This window comes from Corvus cornix, chromosome 1 (assembly GCF_000738735.6).
Source record: "Corvus cornix cornix isolate S_Up_H32 chromosome 1, ASM73873v5, whole genome shotgun sequence".
Taxonomy (NCBI): Eukaryota; Metazoa; Chordata; class Aves; order Passeriformes; family Corvidae; genus Corvus; species Corvus cornix.
The window spans coordinates 28784456-28806408 of NC_046332.1; the positions used below are offsets into that span (position 1 = coordinate 28784456).

General features: G+C 40.3%; 1 protein-coding gene across 6 annotated transcripts in view; it reads left to right on the forward strand.

Moving 5' to 3' along the window:
* The window catches only part of KEL (Kell metallo-endopeptidase (Kell blood group)), a 28693-nt gene extending 14504 nt beyond the window's left edge, over window positions 1–14189 (forward strand). For 5 of the 6 annotated variants that reach the window (XM_019283967.3, XM_019283969.3, XM_019283966.3 and 2 more), the window contains 14 exons: window positions 398–544; window positions 780–842; window positions 1825–2013; window positions 2407–2552; window positions 3813–3936; window positions 4435–4545; window positions 5574–5672; window positions 6222–6299; window positions 6754–6857; window positions 7728–7838; window positions 9884–9951; window positions 10185–10342; window positions 11162–11257; window positions 12506–14189. In XM_019283967.3, the coding sequence (XP_019139512.3) occupies window positions 398–544; window positions 780–842; window positions 1825–2013; window positions 2407–2552; window positions 3813–3936; window positions 4435–4545; window positions 5574–5672; window positions 6222–6299; window positions 6754–6857; window positions 7728–7838; window positions 9884–9951; window positions 10185–10342; window positions 11162–11257; window positions 12506–12682 (1671 nt within the window). In that variant the 3' untranslated portion in view covers window positions 12683–14189. The remainder of the gene's footprint in view (window positions 1–397; window positions 545–779; window positions 843–1824; window positions 2014–2406; window positions 2553–3812; window positions 3937–4434; window positions 4546–5573; window positions 5673–6221; window positions 6300–6753; window positions 6858–7727; window positions 7839–9883; window positions 9952–10184; window positions 10343–11161; window positions 11258–12505) is intronic. The other variant, XM_019283968.3, reaches the window with a different exon arrangement.
* The last annotated feature ends 7764 nt before the right edge of the window (window positions 14190–21953 follow it).

Below are 21953 nucleotides of genomic sequence, written 5' to 3' on the forward strand. Positions count from 1 at the left end.
GAACAGTGACTACAGGCCCACCTATGAATCTGCTTGTCAGGGAGGTGGGACCTTTAATCGCTGATCCCTGTTTGTCCTTCTGAATGGCTTCAGAAAAATGAGACCTATTTCCTGTCTCCTGCTTACCCAGTATTTTTTCCTGCACACTTTACTCTGTTGCTAATTACAATTCCTTTTCCTTGTGTCATTTTGCAGTTCATTGCTTTGCTTAGGGGAAAGTGTCAGGTCATTTTAAAGCCAGCAGCATATGTAGAACACTTCATGAGTTTCCCCTGGTGCTTTTTGCTCTGTTGCTTCTCAGTTATCATAGTGGCTAAGCTTATAGGTGTAAAAGAAAAAAAATTAAATACAGATCCAACCCATTTTTCTCACCTGCAGCATTTTTGTCTCTCTCTAGGTTGGTGGATGGCATAACACAGGTGTGGGGGAAACAAAAGATTTTAATGAAACTCTTCAGATTCTCATGGGCAGATACAGCACCTTCCCATTTTTTAGAGTCCTTGTGGGACCTAGTCCTTTTGACCCCAAGACCAATATTATTCAGGTGAGTATGCTAAAGAAAGAGCATTATCAAGGAAGCCCTGTGAGTAAAGAGTCAGACCAAGGCTTGCTCAAGTTAAGCCTTTGTTCTTCTCTGAAGAATTTACAAACATTTTCCAAAAGTAAAAGCAAGTTAATAACATTTCAAATTCCATGATAATTTTTGATTACCAAAAGATCCTCACATTTCCATTCTTTCTGAAAATAATAATAAGTTTTTCCTTTACTCCTTTTTGCAGATTGACCATCCTGAGTTTGAGATTCCACTTGAGAGTGAATTCAAAGAGAAAAATTATCTTAAGGTAACATATCAGAGCCTGAAGCTCTGATATAGCTATTTGATGCAGGGATCTCCTTGAATTACCTCCTGGTTCAGAGTGGTCTGTTTCCATGGGTTATGGTCAGTGACCTCTGAAAATGCATCCAGATGGAATTCTTTACAAAACTCTACTTTTCCAAAGGATAGATTGTAAAATGTAGCCCATTTTAGATCCCAAGTTGAAAACTTCTAGTGTAGAAACAGAATGTTATAATTATAATTTTAATTTCTACTTGCTAAGTAATCTGAATCTGGGCTTCATTTTAGCTTTTGCCTTGCCTGAATGTTTTTTAAAAGATGTTTTTGTCCAAAATAAGGCTTTATAACAAAATTTGTGTGTTGTAGGGAGGGATAGCTAGCATTTTAAGGCGTATTTTAAAAAGTTTGAATATAAGTTGAGGGAACAATAAACAACTTTGATCTTGGGACATTGCAACAAAATAAACCCTGTCATTTCTCCAAATTCATATAAACTGAGTTATTTCAGTTTCTTGTTCTGAGCTTTTCAGAAAAGTCCTCAATAAAACCCCTGAGCCAGCATAAACATTACTCTGAAACCTCATGAAGATAGAAACAAGAAGTTGACATTTTCTCTCCATTGAAAAGCTGGCTCATTATATCACTGAATTTCTCTCCTTTGACTCCAGAGATGACAGGCCTACATCTCTAAAATTATTCAAGTATTTGAAGTAATTGTGAGCTGTAATTGTGAAGTAATTGTGAGAAAAAATAATCTTTTGGGAATTCAGTGTTCTTCACTGAGAGAGGAACTGTACTTGGCAAGGTGTATTCCACATGAATAATTACATAAGGATGTTGCAGAAAGAAGACAGTTTTAGGAATGGGGCGGGCCTGCAGTAGCTTTCAAAGATTGAAGTTTATACGGTCAAGATGGATGGATGGATGGATGGAGTGACTAATTTTCAGTCATGTATCTTCCACTGGTCACATATTCTGTATTGCAGGTTCTCCGTGTGTATCTTTCATATTTGGAGAAACTGGGGGTCCTACTTGGAGGGACAGAGGATGATCCTACTGATTCCTTTTCCAAGACCTTGTCCTTCATCTCTAACCTCCAGCGAGTTGTCACCCCACTGCAGAAAAGACAGCAGAGGGGGATGCTGTTCTTTCGCACTACCATTAGGGAGCTACAGGTATCTGTGCCTTAGAATTTGAGCAACACAATTACACGTGACATTCATGTCTTCATTCTGAAGATCCAGATGAAAAGAGATATCAGACACTCTTATTACATGCCATTGTCTTGCAAATTACACTTGGAGCCTGTTGAGCTTTAAATAACCCTTTAACTTACGGTCTTTAACTGACAATCAGAATTTTTTCAGGCCCACAACTCTCTCCCCTCCCCGGCGCTAATTCCCTTTCAAAAAAGTCAATTCTCCTCTTCAAGATACACATTATAAAAACAATTTAACTTGTCAAAAGTATCTCTTAACAGTATTACGATGACTATCCTAGTTTTCCTGTTATTTCTTGTGAGCCAGTTTAGATTCATAATTCAGCATGTAAGTTTTGTTTACTTGCAGGAAAAGGCACCTGCTATTGACTGGCTGGCATGTCTCCAGGCTGTCTTCCATCCTATGCCAATGAACCTCTCTCAGCCAATTGCAGTGCATGACATGGATTACTTAAGAGAAATGTCACAGCTCATCAAGAAATGGCACGAGGGAAGGTAGGAGTCGACAGCTATGATTGCTCATGCCCCAAGAAATATTTACTTCAAATACTATAGCTTTAATAGGTCTGTCTTAGAGGCTGCTAAATCCAATAGTCTAACAATTGCAAGACTGCTGTGGCTTTATATCCACAGGTTTGGCCAGTGCTATGGCTTAGCATATATTCCCAATAGACTTGCATATGCATGTACCATGTCTGAACACACATATAAAATAATATATTTATGTGTGTCACACAGAGAGGGAACACAGTGTATTGACTGGCACCCATCCACCCATAGCACTCATACAAACATGAACCCAGACTAATCCTATTCCTCAGCTCCAGCTGATCAGGATTGCTCAATACTAGTGAAATATGTGTGCACACACATGATATGGCTCACTCCAATAGCTGGTCTTAGGTATTCAGTCTGTCAAGAAGCTGGCCAAGATCTCCTGGTGTTCACTTGGATATATCACATGGAATATATGAGTCTTGCATGGAATATATGAGAAACTTGCAAGCAACCCTTGCAACTTTGGTTGCTGGTACTCTGGTGTCTTCCTGTTACAAACACTCCTATCAGGTCTTTTCAGTAGCTGGTCCAAACCACTAGTATTTCCAATAGCCAGCTCTCAGACTCCTGCTCTCTCCAGAAGCCAGCTGGATCCAAAGTCCCTCCACTAGTCTCAGGCTCGTTGTCTCTCCAGCATCCAGTTCCATCCCCACACACAGTGAGTAGAATGTTACTTAACAATAGCATTTAATAAGATAGGACGTATCCTGGTGACCATGTGCAGAGCTCAATCAGACAGACGCCCTGGCAAGCACAAGTTTATGCTCAACCATCCCTTTCTACCACCTTTCCTCTCCTTTTTCCCACATATATTCTCCCAATCCACTATGATCCTTTCCTTTCCCTGCCTTTGGTCCTTCCTGTAAACATGCCATCATAAATCTTACAGAATCCCACAGACCTCTCATAATATTCTCTAAGTTTCACCCAGTCCTAAAAGTTATCCTTCTCCAACTTCCTATAAAGAATCCTGTGCCCCAGCAGGCAGTTACCCTTTAAGTCTCCACAGTGTTTTGGGGAGTTTCTTTAGTAGACTCCTGTCAATCATCCTCCTTTGATAGCATCCAGGTGTATTCCATTCAGAGTTCTTTGTTGTCATTGTTCAGGTTCCTAGGATTTCTCTGCCTCAAGTTGCTCCTCTGATGCTTGCCTCACTTGTGTGTTTATGGTGACCAGCCTTCAATCTTCTGCCTACAGGGTCCCTCACATTTATATGATTGTTTGTCTGATTGGGAATCTCTCCCCAGCCCTTGACAGTCGATTCCAAGATGCACGCCTGGAGCTGTATAAGATCCTTTATGGAAAAATGGGATCTAGAATGGTGAGTCAGCCTTTTATCAGCTTCTTCAGCCTCCCTGACAGCTGAACGCTGTAGGTCATACCTTCTGAATGTTCCCTTGATGCCTTAGATGAATGGAGTTTCTTAGATTTGGAGAGAAAAACTACTCTCCCCAAACCATTAAGTGCTTCTTTTTTCTCAAAAGAAATGTGGAAGTAGACATGACACACAAAAGTTTAGAGAGCTGAGTGTACTGTATCATGGAGTAGGAAAAATATATAGATGGTCATCTTTCTTCTATGGATTTTTCTCTGCTAATGTACAAATCTTCATCTTGAGGTAAGTGGAGTAGATCATAAGGAAATAAATGTTTTAGTAGAAATGTTTACTGAGGTAGCTTAAATAGAACTACATTACATATTCACTGCTGTCATTCTTAGTCAGCAGTGCATATGCTACCGACCACACATCTCCATATCATTTTACTGATTTCCTAGTTCTTTGCCCTCACTCTCATGTGTCTCTACTTTGTTCCTACAGATGCTAGCTGAGCGCTGGAGGAAGTGCTTGACTGATACCAGCTCTTTCTTTGAGCCAGTTCTAGGGAAGATGATTGTGCAAGAAATTTTCCCTGAGCAGACCAAGAAATTTGTAGGTATTCATCACCTTAACCCCCAAGCAGAGCTCAGATTCACCTCTTTCTTTTTTTGACATGCCACCTTAAGACCACATCAAGGCAGCAAAATCATGTGTAGGTTTCCTGCCTCTTTATATATTCCTCTGCTTACGCAAGTTCCCTCCTTTTTTTAGAATATGTCAGAACAAGATATTGCTGTCATTCTAGAATGATCAATGCTAAATACCAGCTATTATCTTTGTCCCAACTGTTAGAAAAGTCATATGTGCAGTACCAATAGCTATGACAGCGGTACAAATGCATGCAATCTCTGTGTGCTCCCTGGAATAAGAGTTAGTTAACAGTTAGTTAACACTATTCATCACCAACGTGATATATCTCAACAAGAACACTAAGCATTCAAATGAAAACATTCTGAATGGATCTACAGTAAAAAAGAACACCTGCCTGCAGTGTGGAAAAGATTTCTTTTTTTTCATCCTGTGATGGTCAGAGTTCCTTTCTCTTTTGAGGAAAGTTAGTGTAGCATCAGGTTTTGCAAACAGTTTGAAGTCTATAAGGTGGCAAGAGTAAATAACATCAAGAAAAGCTAATGGGAAAACCAAGACTACATGTAGTGAAGCATAAATTTTGATTAATAAAGCATAATTTTGAGAAGGATTAACTCAGATTGCCATAATTTTCAAAAGGGAGACACCAGCAAGAAATACTTGTGGATACTGAATTTTCATTTTGCTCATGAAGGGGTACAATTATTCATTATTGAATGAGAAGGAATTGTCTCCCTCTAAGTTACTGTGAGAGGCCAGATGAAAAGGTGTGTGGGAGAGAACAGTGAGCCCTGTGAGGAAAAACTGGATGCCAAATAACTTAAGCCTAAATCACTGTAGAAACTGAAATATTTTCTTTCATCACAAAAAGAAAGGAATTTTCCCTCAGTTATTCTGTGGTTGAATTGCTGGAACATGTGAAGATGGTAGCTAAGAGTGAGCAATGTTTTTGTGCAGTTGTGACCATGCCTTCTTTTTTTTATCCACGGCAGGCTGAGCAGATGTTCTCTGCCATCCAAGATGCCCTCTACGACCGCCTGGATCAGGTGGAGTGGATGGATGAACAAACTCGCCGAAACGCTAAAGCCTTGGTGCGTGCACAAGGCAGGAAGTACTGAGGCCTTCCTTTCCCTGAAGCCTTTGGAGAAGGAAGAGAAGAGACCTGCACCTTTATATATTCCTACCTGCTTCTACAGGCACACAATCTTAAATAGATGTCTTATTCATACTAAATATTGAAGGTGGTTTTGTAAGTGCCATAGGTACACATACACTGATGTGTAGGCATAGAGAGGCTCCGTTTTTGTTTGTCCACAGATACTCTGAATTAATTTTATTGAGATACAATTCAATTTTATACATCTAGTAAGGTTAAAAGCTAAAAAGCTGAATGGCAGAAGACAATACAAAGAAAAAGAATAGAACAACATTAGGCCTCAGGTCGTAGAATTGAGAAAGCAGAGCAGCAGGACAAGATATCTTCTTGAAACAGAGTAGCTGTCCTTTTAAAGAGCTGACTCACAGATCTTGCTTACATTGGTTGGAAATAGCCTTTAAAAGGACTTGCAGAATGTAAAGCCTCCTATTGATCAAGTTTCTTTTTGTTTGTTTGTTTGTTTGTTTGTTTATTATTATTTTAGGTTTCCAAACTACAAGTGGAGATTGGTTATCCAGCTCACATACTCCAGACTGACAAAGTGAACCTGGAATACCAGAATGTGAGGCATATAATGTAAACATGCCTGCCTCGTTACTGGCAGTTTACCTGTATCAGCTGCTATCTTGTCTGCTTACAAAAGAGGCTATGACCTCTGGAGCGCATTTCCTACTTATCATTTTTTGGGAACATATGGGGCCAGAGAACCTTAATCTGTTGCTTCTATGCTGTTGCCTATACTGTCTCCTATTTAGAGTGGCTGGCCTGATTGAAGTAATTTTTTACCTGTTTGTATGATCTGTTTGGCCTTCAGATAACATTCCTGTCATATCTTAAATTGAAGGTCTTTAGAACTTGGAGAGAAAAAACCTACAAGTATCCCATTGGTTTCTCTTTTGATAAACCCTTTTTTGATCCATGGGACTTTTTTTTTCTAATTTTTTCTTTTTCTCAATTGTTCAATTCATTCCTTGCTTATGCCCTGTGACAGTCACATTCCCTGTCTTTTCCCTCAGTTGGAGATAAATGAAGACACTTTTTTCCTCAATGTGGTGGCTTGCTTGAAAATATTGAGGGAAAATTCCTACCTGAAGCTCCTTCAGCATCACCCGCAGGATAAGTAAGTAAGATAGTGATCTGAAAAATATAACAGAATCACATACTTATGAACCAACTGAGGTTGGAGATCAACCTGTTGGGATCACCTAGTCCAATCCCCCTTCTCAAGGCAGGATCAACTAGCTCAGGTCACTCAGAACTGTGATAACTGTATGTCTATAGCTCTCTTTTACTGTGGAAGAGGAGGAAGGGCAGGCGGGGGCCAGTGGGCAGAATTGGACTCAGTACTTCTGAATGTGGTTTCACCAGTTCTGAATGTTGCTGCAACTCTGCATTGCTGCATCCTGCTTTAAAAAAACCCTTGCATTTGGCAGCCTGTCCTACATTCAGCCTGAGCAATGCGACCAAAACACCCCATCATTGTGAAGAGACCACCAGACCCCTGAAAAAAACCCACTTTTTTTGACCATACACCCCTGATTAAGAGGGATAGCTGGTTCTCCTGGGCTTCACAACAAAGCAAACAGCAAAGCACTGTGATGACATGAATGCTGGTGGAGTCACCTCAAAGGCAGGACATAGGATGCTTCAGAAGGAAGGCAGCATTGACAGACGTGCTTTGGACCTAAGTCCTCCTGAAGAGTATTCTGTGCAGGACTTCACAGGAGGTTACTAATCCTAATTTACTTGTCAGGAAAATTGTGAGGGAGAATCTCTTTATGTCTATGAAAACTGAGCTATTAGTTCTGGCCATCTGTAAACAACTGAAGATTTATTTCAAACACCTGTAACTCTAGATAATGTGAATTTCATAATTTGCTGGTGCTGTGTGAACAGTTGAACTATTTTTGCAAGCCGGTGCAAGAAAGGATCAAAGTTTGAGATAAGGAGTTAATACATTCTCTGATTTCTCTTTTTATTTTGCTTCTAGCTGGCGTGTGCACCCCTGGAGTGTGCATTCATACTATTCAGTAAGGCACCACATGGTGGTCTTTCCAGCTGGAATGTTCCGCAGTCCGTTTTTCCACATGGAGTTTCCCAGGTATGGAGGGGCTTAAGAGGTTCAAGCTGAATGTAGTCCCTGGGCTGCACCATGCTTCCAGGAGGAATCTTAGTGGGTGGTCTGTCTTTAATCTGTTTTTCTTACTGCATCCCGGGGGGAAACCCAGCTTTTTCTAAAGCTTGATGAATTCTTGGAGTGAGTGATCGTTTACTCTGCTGAAGCAAAATCAGAATCTAGGTGAAACTAAACTAAGACAAAGATACTATTCCAGAGCAAAGAGGCAGAAGTCATGTGTAGGTTAACTGCAAAGAAGACATTTCACCTTTGCCCCTCATTTTCTAGATTCCAAGGATTCCTGAAATCTAACCCAGAGAAAACAGGAGCCTCACAGAGCAACTTCTTGTCAGAAGTCTTTTTCAAATGTATCACAGTTCTTCTCTCATTTTTTTTTAAGAAACCTTTTCTGCCAAGCAAATAGATGTTTCATTCTGAGTCTTCCCCTGCAATAATGACACTTCTCTAGATCATACTCCTCTGGTTGTGTTCTTTGATCACATGGAACAGATCTCTTAAGCAATATTTTTTCTGATAATAAAAGCACTTCAAGCAGTTGATTGTAAACATATCATTCAATGTCCTTTTTGCCTGATAGTGGATAGATACTTGTCCTAATACCATTGTACTGAAAGATAAGCTCACGTTGTGGCAAGAGGCTGAAGTTTGAAAGAAACATGTCTTAAGATTGCTTAAAAGTAATTATTTTCTCAGTAGTGATCTAGAAGTCACCAGTCCTTGCAGTATTTAATTAATTTATTATAGTATGAAGAAAAGGACATCTCAAAAGAATAGTAGAAAATAATTTTTTTTTCCAGTGGTATGGGCTGTCACTGTATTTTTCCTCTGTGAAAAATGTCTATGCCTTCTTATTCCTTTTGTATTCAGTGTTAGTAAAGTACATTCTTTTCACTGTCACCTCAGTTGAATAGATTGATAAGTAAAACTTAATCAGCTTTTGGTGAGTTGGTACAATGGCATTTTCTCAGATGATGCTCTGGAGTTTAAACTTTACTGGCAAAAGCTAATTCAGGTGACTATGAAGATAATTTTTAAAACAAGAACTCAGCAAAGCAGTACAATTGTTACAGTATCATAGAATCATAGAAATAATTGGGTTGGAAGGAACCTTTCTTTAAACATCATCTAGTTCCACCCCCCTGCCATGCACAGGGACACCTTCCACTAGACCAGGTTGCTCAGAGCCGCATCAAACCTGGCCCTGAACACTTCCAGGGATGGGGCATCCACAACTTCTCTGAGTAACATTTATAAATTATCAGCTATAGAACTCTTACTGAGTTCCCAGTGATGAAGTAATGATCCAGTACGATAATTTCATGCTTCAGCTGTGTTAATCAGTGCACGGGAAGACAGAATGAGTCCATAATTTCATATAATGGAAATGCACTTTGAGTGTTCTCTTCCTTTTGAGAGTATCTGTAAATTCATTGCATAGAACCATAGAAATTCCATTTGGAAATAACTACTGGAGGTCTCTAGGACAACCTCATGCTTGTGGCAAGATTGCCAATGCTAGACCAGAGTAATTGCAGTCAAATCATCATGATTTTAATTTGCCTTGCCAGTTTTATGTATTCTTTCTCACTAGACAAAAGTTGCAAGATTGCTTCTCCAAACATCCTGCTTTTGTATGGTTACCATTGTAGCTGCTGTTTGTGCAGCATTTCAGACAGTAGAGGGTCAATAAGGACATACTTCAACAACAATACCTGTCATTACAGCTAATGAAGGCAGAATCTCATTCATAGACTCTTCATTGTTATGATGGCTTATTAGCTACAAATACTTTAAAATAAGCCCATAATACAATTTTAAGCATTGGTAGGATAATTTACACTTGTATTTGCACTTTTACACATCTGAGTGACAACACATACAAAGTGTTTCTGTGGGGTCCCAGAGCAGAATGCTCCTGTGGAGCACACAGTCGTGCTCAGTGGCTATAAAGAATGCTCCTCTGCCCTCTTTTTCTTTCCAAAAGCCCTCTTTTCATCTTTATTTTTCAGCGCTGTGAATTTTGGAGCCATCGGGGTCTTCATGGCGCATGAAATTCTTCACTCATTCTATGGTTATGGTGGGTACTGGCTGTGGTGTCTTTATTTACTCCTCTAGGTCCCACTGGTACTTTCCCTTAGAGGATCTGAAATCCCGGTCCTTATATCAGTGTGTACATATATTATTGAGCTAGATGAACTTAAGGAACACACATTCCAGTCCATGCTGGTTACTAGGAAGAATCAGTGATTAATGTGAGGAACACAGGTGAATGCCATAAATAGTTTTACTTCTAGGACTTTTCCCCCACAGTGTTGCCTCTGGACTGTCCTGCATGCAACAGGAGTGCACTACAAAGATCTACAGACTGCTTGGTTGAACACTATGAAAGCTACAGCTTTAATGTCAATGGCACCTTCACACTATTGGAGAATACAGCTGACACTGGAGGGCTCGCTGTCGCTTACCAGGTATTGTGGTTTTCTTACTTCTGGAATCTCATAGTCTCACTACATAACACACAAGATTGCCCTGCTGCTTCCCTCTCCCACATCCTTCTCCAGTTCCAGGTTTCTTACACCACCTGTGCCAGTGAAGCATGAGCCCAGCATGTCCTCTCTTAGTCCAGAGAGAGGTTCCTCACAAAGCTTTGCTCATAGTCTCTATATGTCCATGTAAGACAGCTTCTCTCCTTCACCACCTTTACTTCCCTGTTTATGTCATGCATACAAAGGCATGCTATTGTATATACGCTTATGTTATACTTGAGGAAGTAAGCTGAGACATGAAACAGAATTTTGTGTGGTGGTGAAATGACTATAACAATGCTTTCAGCAGTACTTTAGAGAGAATTTTTTGTTTCCTCATACAGTACTTTAGCAGTTTAACTGCTGAGGGTAGTGTGAGACCCCTAGGTCTAAGACGGTACTTGTTACATTTTGCATGAAGGACATTGGGAGGTAGAAATTCTTTAATCTATAGTCAAATATTTGTGATTTGTTTTGAAACTAATTTTCATTCTTTTATAGTACAATTACAACATCTTATGACAATGTGTGTGGTAGTATCGGTGTAGTAGCATCTGAAATGGTAAAGAAAGTAATTATATTGTTACTCTCCCACTTTAGATTTTTTAAGGGCATGGCCAGCAGCAGAAAGCCTCAGAGTGAGATAAAAAGTTGCTAATTTATTAAATATTTATCAAATTAATAGATTTCACTGACAGAAGACATGAGCTTGCAATACTGTCTAAAGGAAGCTTTATTATTATCCTTTTTATCTCTCCACAGGCCTATAAGAATTGGATGAAAAAGCACAAAGAAGAGAAGGATTTACCTAAAATTGGACTTTCACATGATCAACTTTTCTACCTCAGTTTTGCTCATGTAATGAATGCTAATCGTGTGTCTTTCTCACTCTCCATTTCTCCCACACTCGTTCTCAATATTCAATCACTTTTCTCCTTCTTCACAGAACTGGGAATGACCAATGATTCTGCGAGATCCAGAATCTTATTTAGAAGCTAAAATTCATATTTACAGCTCCTAACCTGTTATGGATCTCAAAGCTAACAAAAGACCTGTCTGCAAATATATATTTTACAAAGCACTGAAATCCACCACAATTAAGTCATAGCAGACCAACTGTGTCAGGGAAAGCAGGCTTCATAGCCAGCTTCTGACTACTTTCCTTTCTGTTGTGAGTAATCTTACACATGGAAAGAGAAACCTAACTGCAAAAGTAATGTATCTGTCCATCCTTTCCTTCATTCACTTCTCTGTCATGGTGAATGGCTGGATGTCATGTCACGTCACTCTGAGTGACTGATAGTGAAAAAAAGAGTTCAAATGTTATTTAGAGCTCGAGAACTAGAAGTACACGCACACAGAGTTTGTGGTTTTTGTGGGAATCTGCAGTAAGGATTTCTGCAAACTGGAGCTATGCGTAGCTGTGCTGTCAAGTTCCTCATGAGAGATGGTTGGATTTCTGTGCTCAAAAAATCACGTCCTTGTAAGTCAGTGTAACTGCAAAGGGAAAAGTTTTGTGTGTTCATTAAGTCAGAGCACTGTGTAAATAAACAGCTTATTGGGTCTTGGTGGCAAGATTTGCATTTCAGAGGCTGTCTGGCAGCTACTGCGTCGTTTGTTGGTAAATAAAGACTGAAATAATGAGAATGAAGACTTGGATTGCCAGCTTAACACCAGAAAAGTCATATAATCCTCCCCCAAGTCTCTTGAGTAGTAATGGGATTTTGTGCAAGTGCTCCCCTTTGTTGATGAGCACTCATTGATTTCACTTAAGAAGCTGAATCTAGGCACTGAGACATCTTCACCGCTATTTTAGATGGAGTCCAAGGTTGCATGAGCCTAGCCAGGGTGGCCTAAACTCTCTGTGTTCTGGACTATGAAGTATAGAAAAAGTGCAGATGGCTTGTCAGAGAGTGAAATGGGAACAGAGAAGTTTAAGGAAAGGGAAAACAATCAGAAGAAAGATCTGAACATTGTTGGCAGCCACGTAAGCATGTTTCCTTGTTTACTCCAGCACCCTCTGATGTGAGAGGCGTGAGAAGCCGTAAGTCTTGTTCACACGAGGACTTTCGGCCAAACTGACTTTTCTATTTTGCTTCCCTTCAGGCAATGTGTGGACATCAGGATCCAGAGAAACTCCAGTCTTCCCTGAACACAGATCCACATAGTCCCTTGCCACTTCGTGTGTCTGGGCCTGTCAGCAATAGCCAGGACTTTTCCAAGAGCTTCCAATGTCCCAGTGGATCCCCAATGAACCCAGAAAACAAATGTCGCATCTGGTAATGCACATGGAAAAGGAGGAAGAGAGATGTGATCCCAGGGAGAGGAAGGCCTGGCACATTAAAGTATGACCGTCTTCTCAGGGCCTCTAGGGTGACATGGTGCTCTTATTCACTCCTTTGCCTTCGTTTTCTTGTTATCCTTTCCTCAGCACTTGGTGGTAGGGAAATTCTTAAACTGATCTCGTAAGGAGGGGGCCTGCTCCAAGGCTCTCAGCTCTCTGTCCCAGATGTGTGACAATTCTCAGGGCAGCAAGGTGACTGGTCAGTTTCTAGTAGGCAACAGCTTGTGAGGAGTTGTGTACAGAAATACTGTTACATTGTTAGTCCCTCTGTTCAGTGCATTTACCTGTCTGCTCCAGCAGCCTCACTGTCATGTTGAAAGGGCAAGTCAACAACCTGGAGCTGTAAGACTTGTTTGTATCTTACAGTAGCTCTTGGGAAAATCCTGTGGGTTACCGGGCAAACCACACAGAACTTACAAGAGAGGGAAGAATTCTCTTCTGTTCTTTTGCTAATAAATGGAGACAGGTGCTAGGAAAGGCTCAGTGGCTACAATTTGTAGGCTGAAAGGTAAGTCACTTAATAATGAAGTTTACTGAAGGCCTTCTCTGCTCTGTTTTTGTTTCATCAGCAAAACTCAGACATAAGAGGAAAGAGGAAAGCATCCCCATTAATGGTAGGGGGATTGGGGAGCTGAGAACAGATTCTCTTTCCAACAAGACTCTTTTTTTTAGTGTCTAGGGTTGAGGATATGGTAGAGGTTGCAGTATGGGACAGTCACAGGGGTTTCTAGAAGTTTCTGAAGGTTGAACAACTAGAATTCCAAGAGCTTCTCTGGATCCTGAAGCTGGTTCTCTCCTTACATTTGTAAACATTTACCATCCAAGCAGAGGAGTAGAGCTGTTACAGGATTTTACTTTCTACTTGAAATTGAATTTTAGGTATTAATTTGCTTTAGAGCAAAAGCAGAGTAAGAAGCAACATGGTTTGGAGCAGAAGTGCCTAAAGTACATTCTTAAGAGCAGTGTAATAATTACATCTATTTCACATTCTCATAAATAGAAAATTTATACCAATGTTCTAGAATTTACCGACGTTAGTAATTATAAAAAAGACACCTTTTGCATACTCTTCAAACTGTTTTTGTTTATGGGAACATTTTTATTTTACTTATTATATTGACTGCCTGGGGATTGTTTGTGGAATGGGTGATGGCAAGTGGAAACATCCCTTATCAGTGTAAGCATTGTAAAAATAACTGTGTTAATCCTTTTCAAGTACTGACAAACAGAGCAAAATGTTTTCCAAGAATGGACTGTTCAGAGATTTTGTTTTCATTAATTAACAAAAATACTAATAAACTGGTTGCTTCTGAGAAAAAAAAATTACTTTGATTGCAAACTCTCTATCATCAGGCCTGTTTCTTTTTTCTGTATTTGTACTGTTCACAACATGACCGGCACTGTTAGCTGAACTTCACAAGTAATAAATAAGAATACCTCAAAATAGTTTGACTTATTTACCATCATTATAAATAACAAATTTGGGCTTGTGCTTATTGTTACTATTTAAACAGAGTATGCTCTTCCTTCCCTTCACTCCTTCAATTGATTTTCTCCTAGCAGCATGTCCAGACAGTTTTTCTTTTAGATGCTAATAGCAAATAATGTTGCATAACACTTTGTGTGTAATGTAGACATTGTTTCAGTGTTCTGAGACTACTTGGCTTCTGTGTTTATAGTGTTTAGAAAAAGCAAAAGCTACTGACAATATGCATTTTGAGGGGTCTATCTTGTTAAGTGTATGTGGAGGCACAGTTCCCTGGAATATGCTTTATTTTTTTCTTGTTCTTCCAATATATGTTGAATTTAATAATATTCTGTTTAAAAGACAGGTTCACCCCTGAAATTGGTGAGTTGAATCAGTTCTTTTTATTAACTATGACGTTTTTACACAAAGAAAATATGAGAAGTGCAAGCAGGGAAGTCTGGCTTAGAAAAAAGTACTGAGAATTTATTGTGTCTCTCAAGAAGAAAGGAAAACACTTTCAGTATGTGCACAGGGTCCTTGCCCTTATCTTCAGTGTTCTAGTTCAATTCCCTGGGATGTGGTTGGTGAAGATAAGCTGTATTGTCCAGTAGGTGATCATGAAACATAGGTAGATGTTCAAATTGTTATCATCCACGATCACAGAAATTATTTCATGCTCTATGTCATGCATAAAAAAAGGACACTCTCCAGGAGAAGAGCGAGATTCAAGAGTAAAACCTTCACTGCTGAATTGCTCCGTGTCTCTGAGTCCTCAGGCTGCACCATATCGATCACCTCCATTCCTTCCCCAGTTGAGGAGGCCACAAATGCCTCCTCCATTTCCTCCCAACCTGTAAATGAGGTAAAAAGGGAAAAACATAACCTTTCTTCTTGTTCACTTCTTTCATACTTGAATCCTTTTTACCTCTGCTTCCCTCCTGCTTTTTACTCCCTGCTTTCTAAACTTTCAAACCCATTTCATCTTCACTGTATGTGCATTTCCTCCTTCAAAAGCAGCTTTTCATTCATACCTCTCCTCCTTCAAAAGCAGCTTTTCATTCATACCTCTTTCCACTGTCTGCTTCCCTTGTCCTTTTCTTGTTTCTATGATTCTGATTTTGAAATCTTCCCTTTTAGAAATCACTTTTTCCTCATTCTCTCTTGCATCTTCATGTTTTTCTCCTTTCCTGTACTTTTCCATTACAAAAGTCACTCCAGGTTTTCATTTTATCTTTTCAGGGCCTTGTTACAGTACACTGTAACAGCCCTTAAAAGCCTCAGCTGGAGCCTTTACCTGTATCCCATGCATCCAGGAGATGCATTTAAGCTTGGGTCTGGGTCTCAGATCTCTGTTTGTGGTCTGCTGCAAGTATACTTATCTCCAGCTCCATCTCCATCACAGCTGTGCCTGGACCCTTCTGTGCTAGATCCTGACCTACAAACTGACCTCCTGGTTTGACCTTGAACATGCCTTATCACTATGGACTTGTCTGGCAGTCATGGGACTGTGTTTTACTCTACTTTCTTTCATTATTTCACCCTGCTCCCCAGGGGTGTCCTGGACCTTTCCTTTCAGATCTCTGTAGGGTGTCAGGGGACAGCTGAGACAGGAGTCTGCAGTCAGGACTGCAGGCCATCTAAGAGGCCTTGACATCTATGACCAGCCTAAATTTGTGCCTTGCCCACGTCCTCTGCCCCGTGTAAGTGTAGGGTTGGGCAGTCACTGGACGGTGTCTGACCCTGGTCACCGTCACTAGGGTTGGTCTTGACACTGACTGGTATTCCTTCTTGAACTTGGACTTGTCTCAACATCGTGGACCTCCCTGGTGACCTCTTGTCTCACCCTGACTGCCATCTCCAGGCCTGTCCTGCTTGGGCCTGTGGGATGGCCTTGCTATCCCACTCCATTGCAGGCTCCATATTCCTTAGGGATCATCTGGTCTCCGCTTCCCTCTGGCATATATCTTCCCATTCCTCCTCTGATTTTCTCTTTGCAAAACCAAGCTTCTCTGTCCCCACCTAGTCTCATATCCTGCCCTTAGCTGCTCTCCAAGCCCCTTATTTGTCATCATCACACTTCAATCCATCCTCTCACCTGCTGTTGGACTGCTTTCTTCTTGTGGTTCATTCTTGGCAGTGTGAATCGTGCTCTGGATTTTCACCGGTACTGAGCAGTAAGTGACTGGGAACAAACTCGTCAGATAGACGGCAAATCCCAGGAAAATTATCAGGGTTGCATTACTGCCCATCCTATTTTCCTGTCCAGCACAAGATACTTTTGCTCCTTGCTGCTTTTCAGGTAATGGAGTCTGGAGATAAGTACCAGCACAGCTTGGTTTGGGGCGCATTGTGACATCATGACAGCGCCTGACATACAAAGGTGTCGCATGTTGTTCGACAGAAACACTGTGGACTTTCACCCTATGTAGCTAAGAAGATCCCAAAGCAAGAAAAGTGTGTGAAAGTTTTTGGGAATCATTTTTTTTTTTAAAAGTATGTCTCTGCTGAAAGGTAAAAAAGAGAATGAAGGGGATAGGATCACAAAAATAGGATGCTACCTAATGTGAAAAAAATCACACTTAATCCTGAATATTTCTGTAGCTGACAACTGACTGAAAGTGAACAAGAAGTGTTTTATAAGACTGGTACAAGTGGAGTGGAAAATGTAATGAATTTCCCACTTCAGTGCTTAAACAATTATCAGTAATTTGTGTTGTTTGGCTCAAACAGCCTCAGTGAATAGAAATACTTTTTTTTTTAAAAAATTCAGTCTAATGACAAGCATGTGTTTTAAATGACCTCTAGATGGTGATCTAACAACATCAATACAGAAACAGCTCATCTTGCAAAGCACCTATTCTACAGAGAAAAAGCGCATCTTGTGTCTCATTAACCCTTGCCACTGACTTTGCCAGACCAAATTGCCCACTCTAATTAAATCTCTGTCCAGATTGCATTTTAGAACTCTGATGATGGCTTTTCACCATGTAGCCTGGAAGACAATTTTCTGGTTATTTCAAACTCACATTTAAACCCAACTATTATTTGCTGTGCCAAATTTCTTTAACACTCCTGAAATTTACATACAGATTTCTGTTAAGGTCCCTCGGATTTTACTTTCATTTTGTTTGTTTGTTTTTGGTTTTGGCCTGTGTTGATTTTGTTAGAGGGGTTTTTTGGTGGTGTCAGGGGGTGGTTGTCATTTTTTGTTTGTGCTGTTTTTTTCTTTTCTACTATTAGCAATGTCCCTTCATTCAAGATCTTCACATATTTTTCCTAAATGCCCACAAACCTGTCTGGAATTTAGGCAGGTAAGGAAATGAGCTTGTCAAATGAAGAAAATCATTATCCCAGGCCTATGACAGTTACTACAGTCCGTTTGAAGCATATGCAAGGATATATATACTCTGATTTGTAGGCATTGAGATTTCTGCACCAGGTGGTGGTCTTAGGTCAGTTTCAGCTTGCTGTCCAAGACATTCAATGATCTTTTTCCCTGCTAGTCTTGAAAAGATTTTACACTCAGCCCAGAAAGTGCTCATTAGAAATATACTTCAGGAGGTTAGAAGATCAGTTTTTCAGAAATACTCATTGAGTGGAATTGTTGAATGCTACATTCAACAAACAAATAAGGCATTTGGCTCTAAAATAAATTTCTTATCTACTGTCTCCTACTGAATGTTGTAATAACAAGTTCAATACACTGGGTACCAGTAGGTATATGCTCTAACACAGGAGTAGGACAGAAGCTTCAACAGATCTGCATCAGAAAGGATAAGAGGGAGTGGGACTGGAACGTGGAATTTTCAGTCCTGCAGAGCAATTAGTAAAGCAACTTCAAGGGGCATGCTCCCTGCAGAGATGTCTGCATGTAAAGGAATCTGTACCCAAATCAGCATATGATTGTGTTTCAAAAGTGCTCTGCATTCCTCACAGGGAGTGTGGAATACTTTCAAGTCCTCACCCGCACCTCTGAAATTCTTTATTTCACCGAAGTAGGTAAGTAAACAGATGCTAGATGTGAAAACTCTTACTATGGCTGAGGTCATGATGGCATATTCATTCTGGCATAAGCCCATGCTCCTGCCTCAGCAAGGGTTCCTGCCACTGGATGTTCGCTCCTACATCTTTTCCTTTGCTGACACTAGTGTTGGTGTGGCTCAGTTAAGGCGGTGTAGTAGGTGACAAAACCATTTTAAACATAGGTTTTATTAGGTCATTTTTCTATTGGGTGTGTTTTGGATGCAGTTAACTGTGCAGTCACACAAAGGCTGCTCTGCAGCGAGCCAGCAGAAACAAATGATTGGGGCGGGACAGAGGAAGGCTGGACTGCCCTTTACTGAGTGACAGACACTACAAATTCAATAGAGGCCGTGGCCTTAAAAAGAAACAGTGACTACGCAATTCTTCCTCGAGTACAGAGAGTTCTGACTCCTGTTTTCCTTTGTTTGTGGTTATATGTATTCACTGGAAAAGGATGCATAATGAAAATAGGAAAAGGATGTGCTAAGATGAAATGCGAAATGAGAAAGATTTGCTCTCCAAACACAGCTCCATCTCTGAAGAGTTCTTGAAATCAAAACTCCTTTAAAAGAAAAATAAATATGGAGAATCAGACTGTCTGACAAATGTTTTTTTCCTCAGTGTGGCTGACAGTAATAGAATATTTATCTGACCATCTCAGACCTTGTATATATATTTCTTCGGCTGTTCTCTGTTACAGTGTTTTGCATGTGTAAATGCAAGTATGTGTGAAAATTTCAATTTGTATGCATCCAGCACAATAGAGAAAAAAAGGTTGAAAGAATTAAATTAATAATTACCTTTTTCCCCACTTTATCTCTATTCCCAGACTGAAATCACCCTTTGCCAGCACTGCCACCCCATTGACTGTACTATGTTCTTAAAATCTATCCTCAATAAACTGTTCTGTTTTAAAAGTTTTTAGATATTGGGCCTATTGGACATATTTTAAACACCTTTTTTTGCTTTGGCTCTCCTGGTCTGCACATGAGTAGGATAAGCTCCCTTCTTGCTTCTGAAGAGGACTGAGCCCCCTTCAAAAATCTCACTTCACACGGCCTGGTCCTTTTCTGGAATCCTTCATGGTCCTTTCTGTTTATTGTCACACTGACTGATCTGGAAAACAGATTCCTGCCTAAGGCTGTGCTTTTCTAGCCAGACCAAGAGATAGAGGTTCATTTCTGTAGCCAGTGGAGTGGATTCTTAGAGTAGTCCAAAGGACTGCCCTTGGAGTCCTTTGAAGCTGAGGCTCCAAGGTAGAGAACAACAGTGGATATGGATTCCTCTGTCCGTACAAAGGTGGGGAATGAGCAGCCTCTGAGGGAGATGACTACACTGAAACAATTGGATAAACCAGTTAGAGCAATAATTTCTCTCTCTAGGGATTGTGACTCAGTATTTCACGTTTTCCTTCCTTCGCAAATTCTGCAACATGACTCAGTGTGTGGTGCAAAGACGATGAAAATACCCAAGTCAGAACAGCACATGGGCCACTGCTCTCAGGTTGGGCTGGGGGAGGGGGATAAAGCAGACTAGTTAATGTATGCTTTCTCCCTCATCAGGTTGAAAGAGCTGGTGCATGAAATCCAGTAAAAGCAGCTCTCCGGTCCAGTGAAGCACAGGACAATTGGCAGCACCAGGAAGGTTATCACTGTCTGCATCAGATGACTCTCCTATGTGAGGTCAAAACCCCATTGGATTTGTAATGAGGAGGTGGATGAGGCTGTAAAGTCATTCCCAAGATGGAGCAGTGAGGGCCTTGAGGCAAGAAAGAGCCAATGAAGGGAAGAAAGGAAATGGACCGAAAGATCACAATCAGTGAATTTCTGCATCCTACCCCAAGGCTGTATTCCTCAGAGAACAGGATAGTGCCAGGAAATTAAAGGCACACCTACTGGCTGATTTTGATGTCGGGATCAGAAACTGATAGAGATGGAGAATTTGGATATACTGCAGTCTGTAACGGGGAACTCCAGAACATGACTGAAAGCAAATTCCCTTGGGAGTGCCCAGAACTACAAAAGCCAGGCAATAGTGTAGTGGGGAACGGCAAAAGCAGAACTTCGTGAAGATTCTAGAACAGAAATAAGTGGAGACACACAGGACAGGACAGAGGGAACTGGCAGAGGGTTTTATGACTATAGGGTGGGAATGACTTGGCAGCTGCAAGACAGGAATGATGGATGTTAGATTTGAGATCAATCAATGGCTGCAGCTCGGGCCACAGACAGTTGTGAGTAGAGGGCTGGGGTGAAGGGACTGCAGGCACTTCTGTGTTATGGCTACTGCTCTGGTGATGCAGCGAATCATAAAGTGCACCTCAAACTCCCAGAAACTAGTTCCCCTCTAGCAAACCAGGCTTTTCTTTTACCTGTCACACATTATCATCAGAATGCTGACTAATCCGTGGGTGTCTGTTTCTCATGAATATCCCAAAGCAGGTACTCTCACTCTCTGCTTTCTAATGCAGAATTCACAGCTTCTGAGGTCATCAGTGAAAAGAAAATTTAGAAGGAGGGTCAAAAAGAGAAGAAGGGTTTTGAAGTGTGGCCATTTTTCACCACTAATACTGGATTCTGAAAATGGAAATATCTTGCTTCTTCTAAGAGCAGATTGCAGCAGCCAGGTTGTATCATCCCATGCAAGAGATGATACCCCAAATGTTTTGTCTATCTCACCACGACACAGTAACAACAAATAAAAATTCCTGAGTTGGGAGTGATGGATGATTATTTTAAAAAATAGTGCAAATTGGATTTCCACTGAGGCATGGGTTGTACTAGCACTTTCTCTTCTCATTCTCTTCTTGTGCCATTCCTGTTTTCGTTTGCTCTCATTTGGACTGCTATTAATTATCTAAAATAGTAACAGTAGAGTCATATGCAAGATACATAGTATGAATTAAACCTGTATTAAATCTAGTATTAAGAGCAAGAGAAATAGTCACCTCCACAAGGCACTCCTTTCCAACCAGCTCAAACAGCTGTTACTTTTTACACTTACTCAGAGACTTAACTAATTTCTTAAAACATCTAGATTTAAGTGGAAAAAACAACCCTGCCTGTAATTTTGATAAAAGTGAATTTAGATAAAAGAGGAAGTTCACATTTGGAAGCTTCTAAATCAGAACAACTCCACTGATTGCTGGGCCACTTCTTTCAAATACATAAAGCACCCAATTCCTTCACCATCAACACAGGAGTCAGAAGAAGCTTTAATTGTTGAGGCACTGGTCTGTGTGGCCTGTTAAGCCTCACACCATTTATCCAAATATCTTTATGTCTGTCATCAGCCATCTCAATGTACATTCAATAAATATTGAAATCTCCTTTACAACAGCCTTACTATGCTGGTTTTAAAGCAGTTCTATGGGGTTTTTTCTAATTTACTTCTGGCTACCCTGACCAAATTTAGACACAATATAAGACATAAATTACTTGAAAAGAATTTCAGCTTCTTATTATTTCAGAAAGTGAAAGTCATAAAAGCAAGTTCTTAAGAAAATTAATAAACTATCTAAGATCTAAAGAAACACAACATGGCAATATTTTTTGCCTTTTGTTCTGAATAGATGTGCTTAATATTTTCAGGTTTCTCTTTAGCACCGAAATCTAGGAACTAATTTTTAAAAAGCTCAAAAAATCCAGGGACTCAGTCCAACATGCACGGTAGGCTTTTGGTAGAAGGCATTGCAGTGTTTGTACAATGCAAGTTGTATT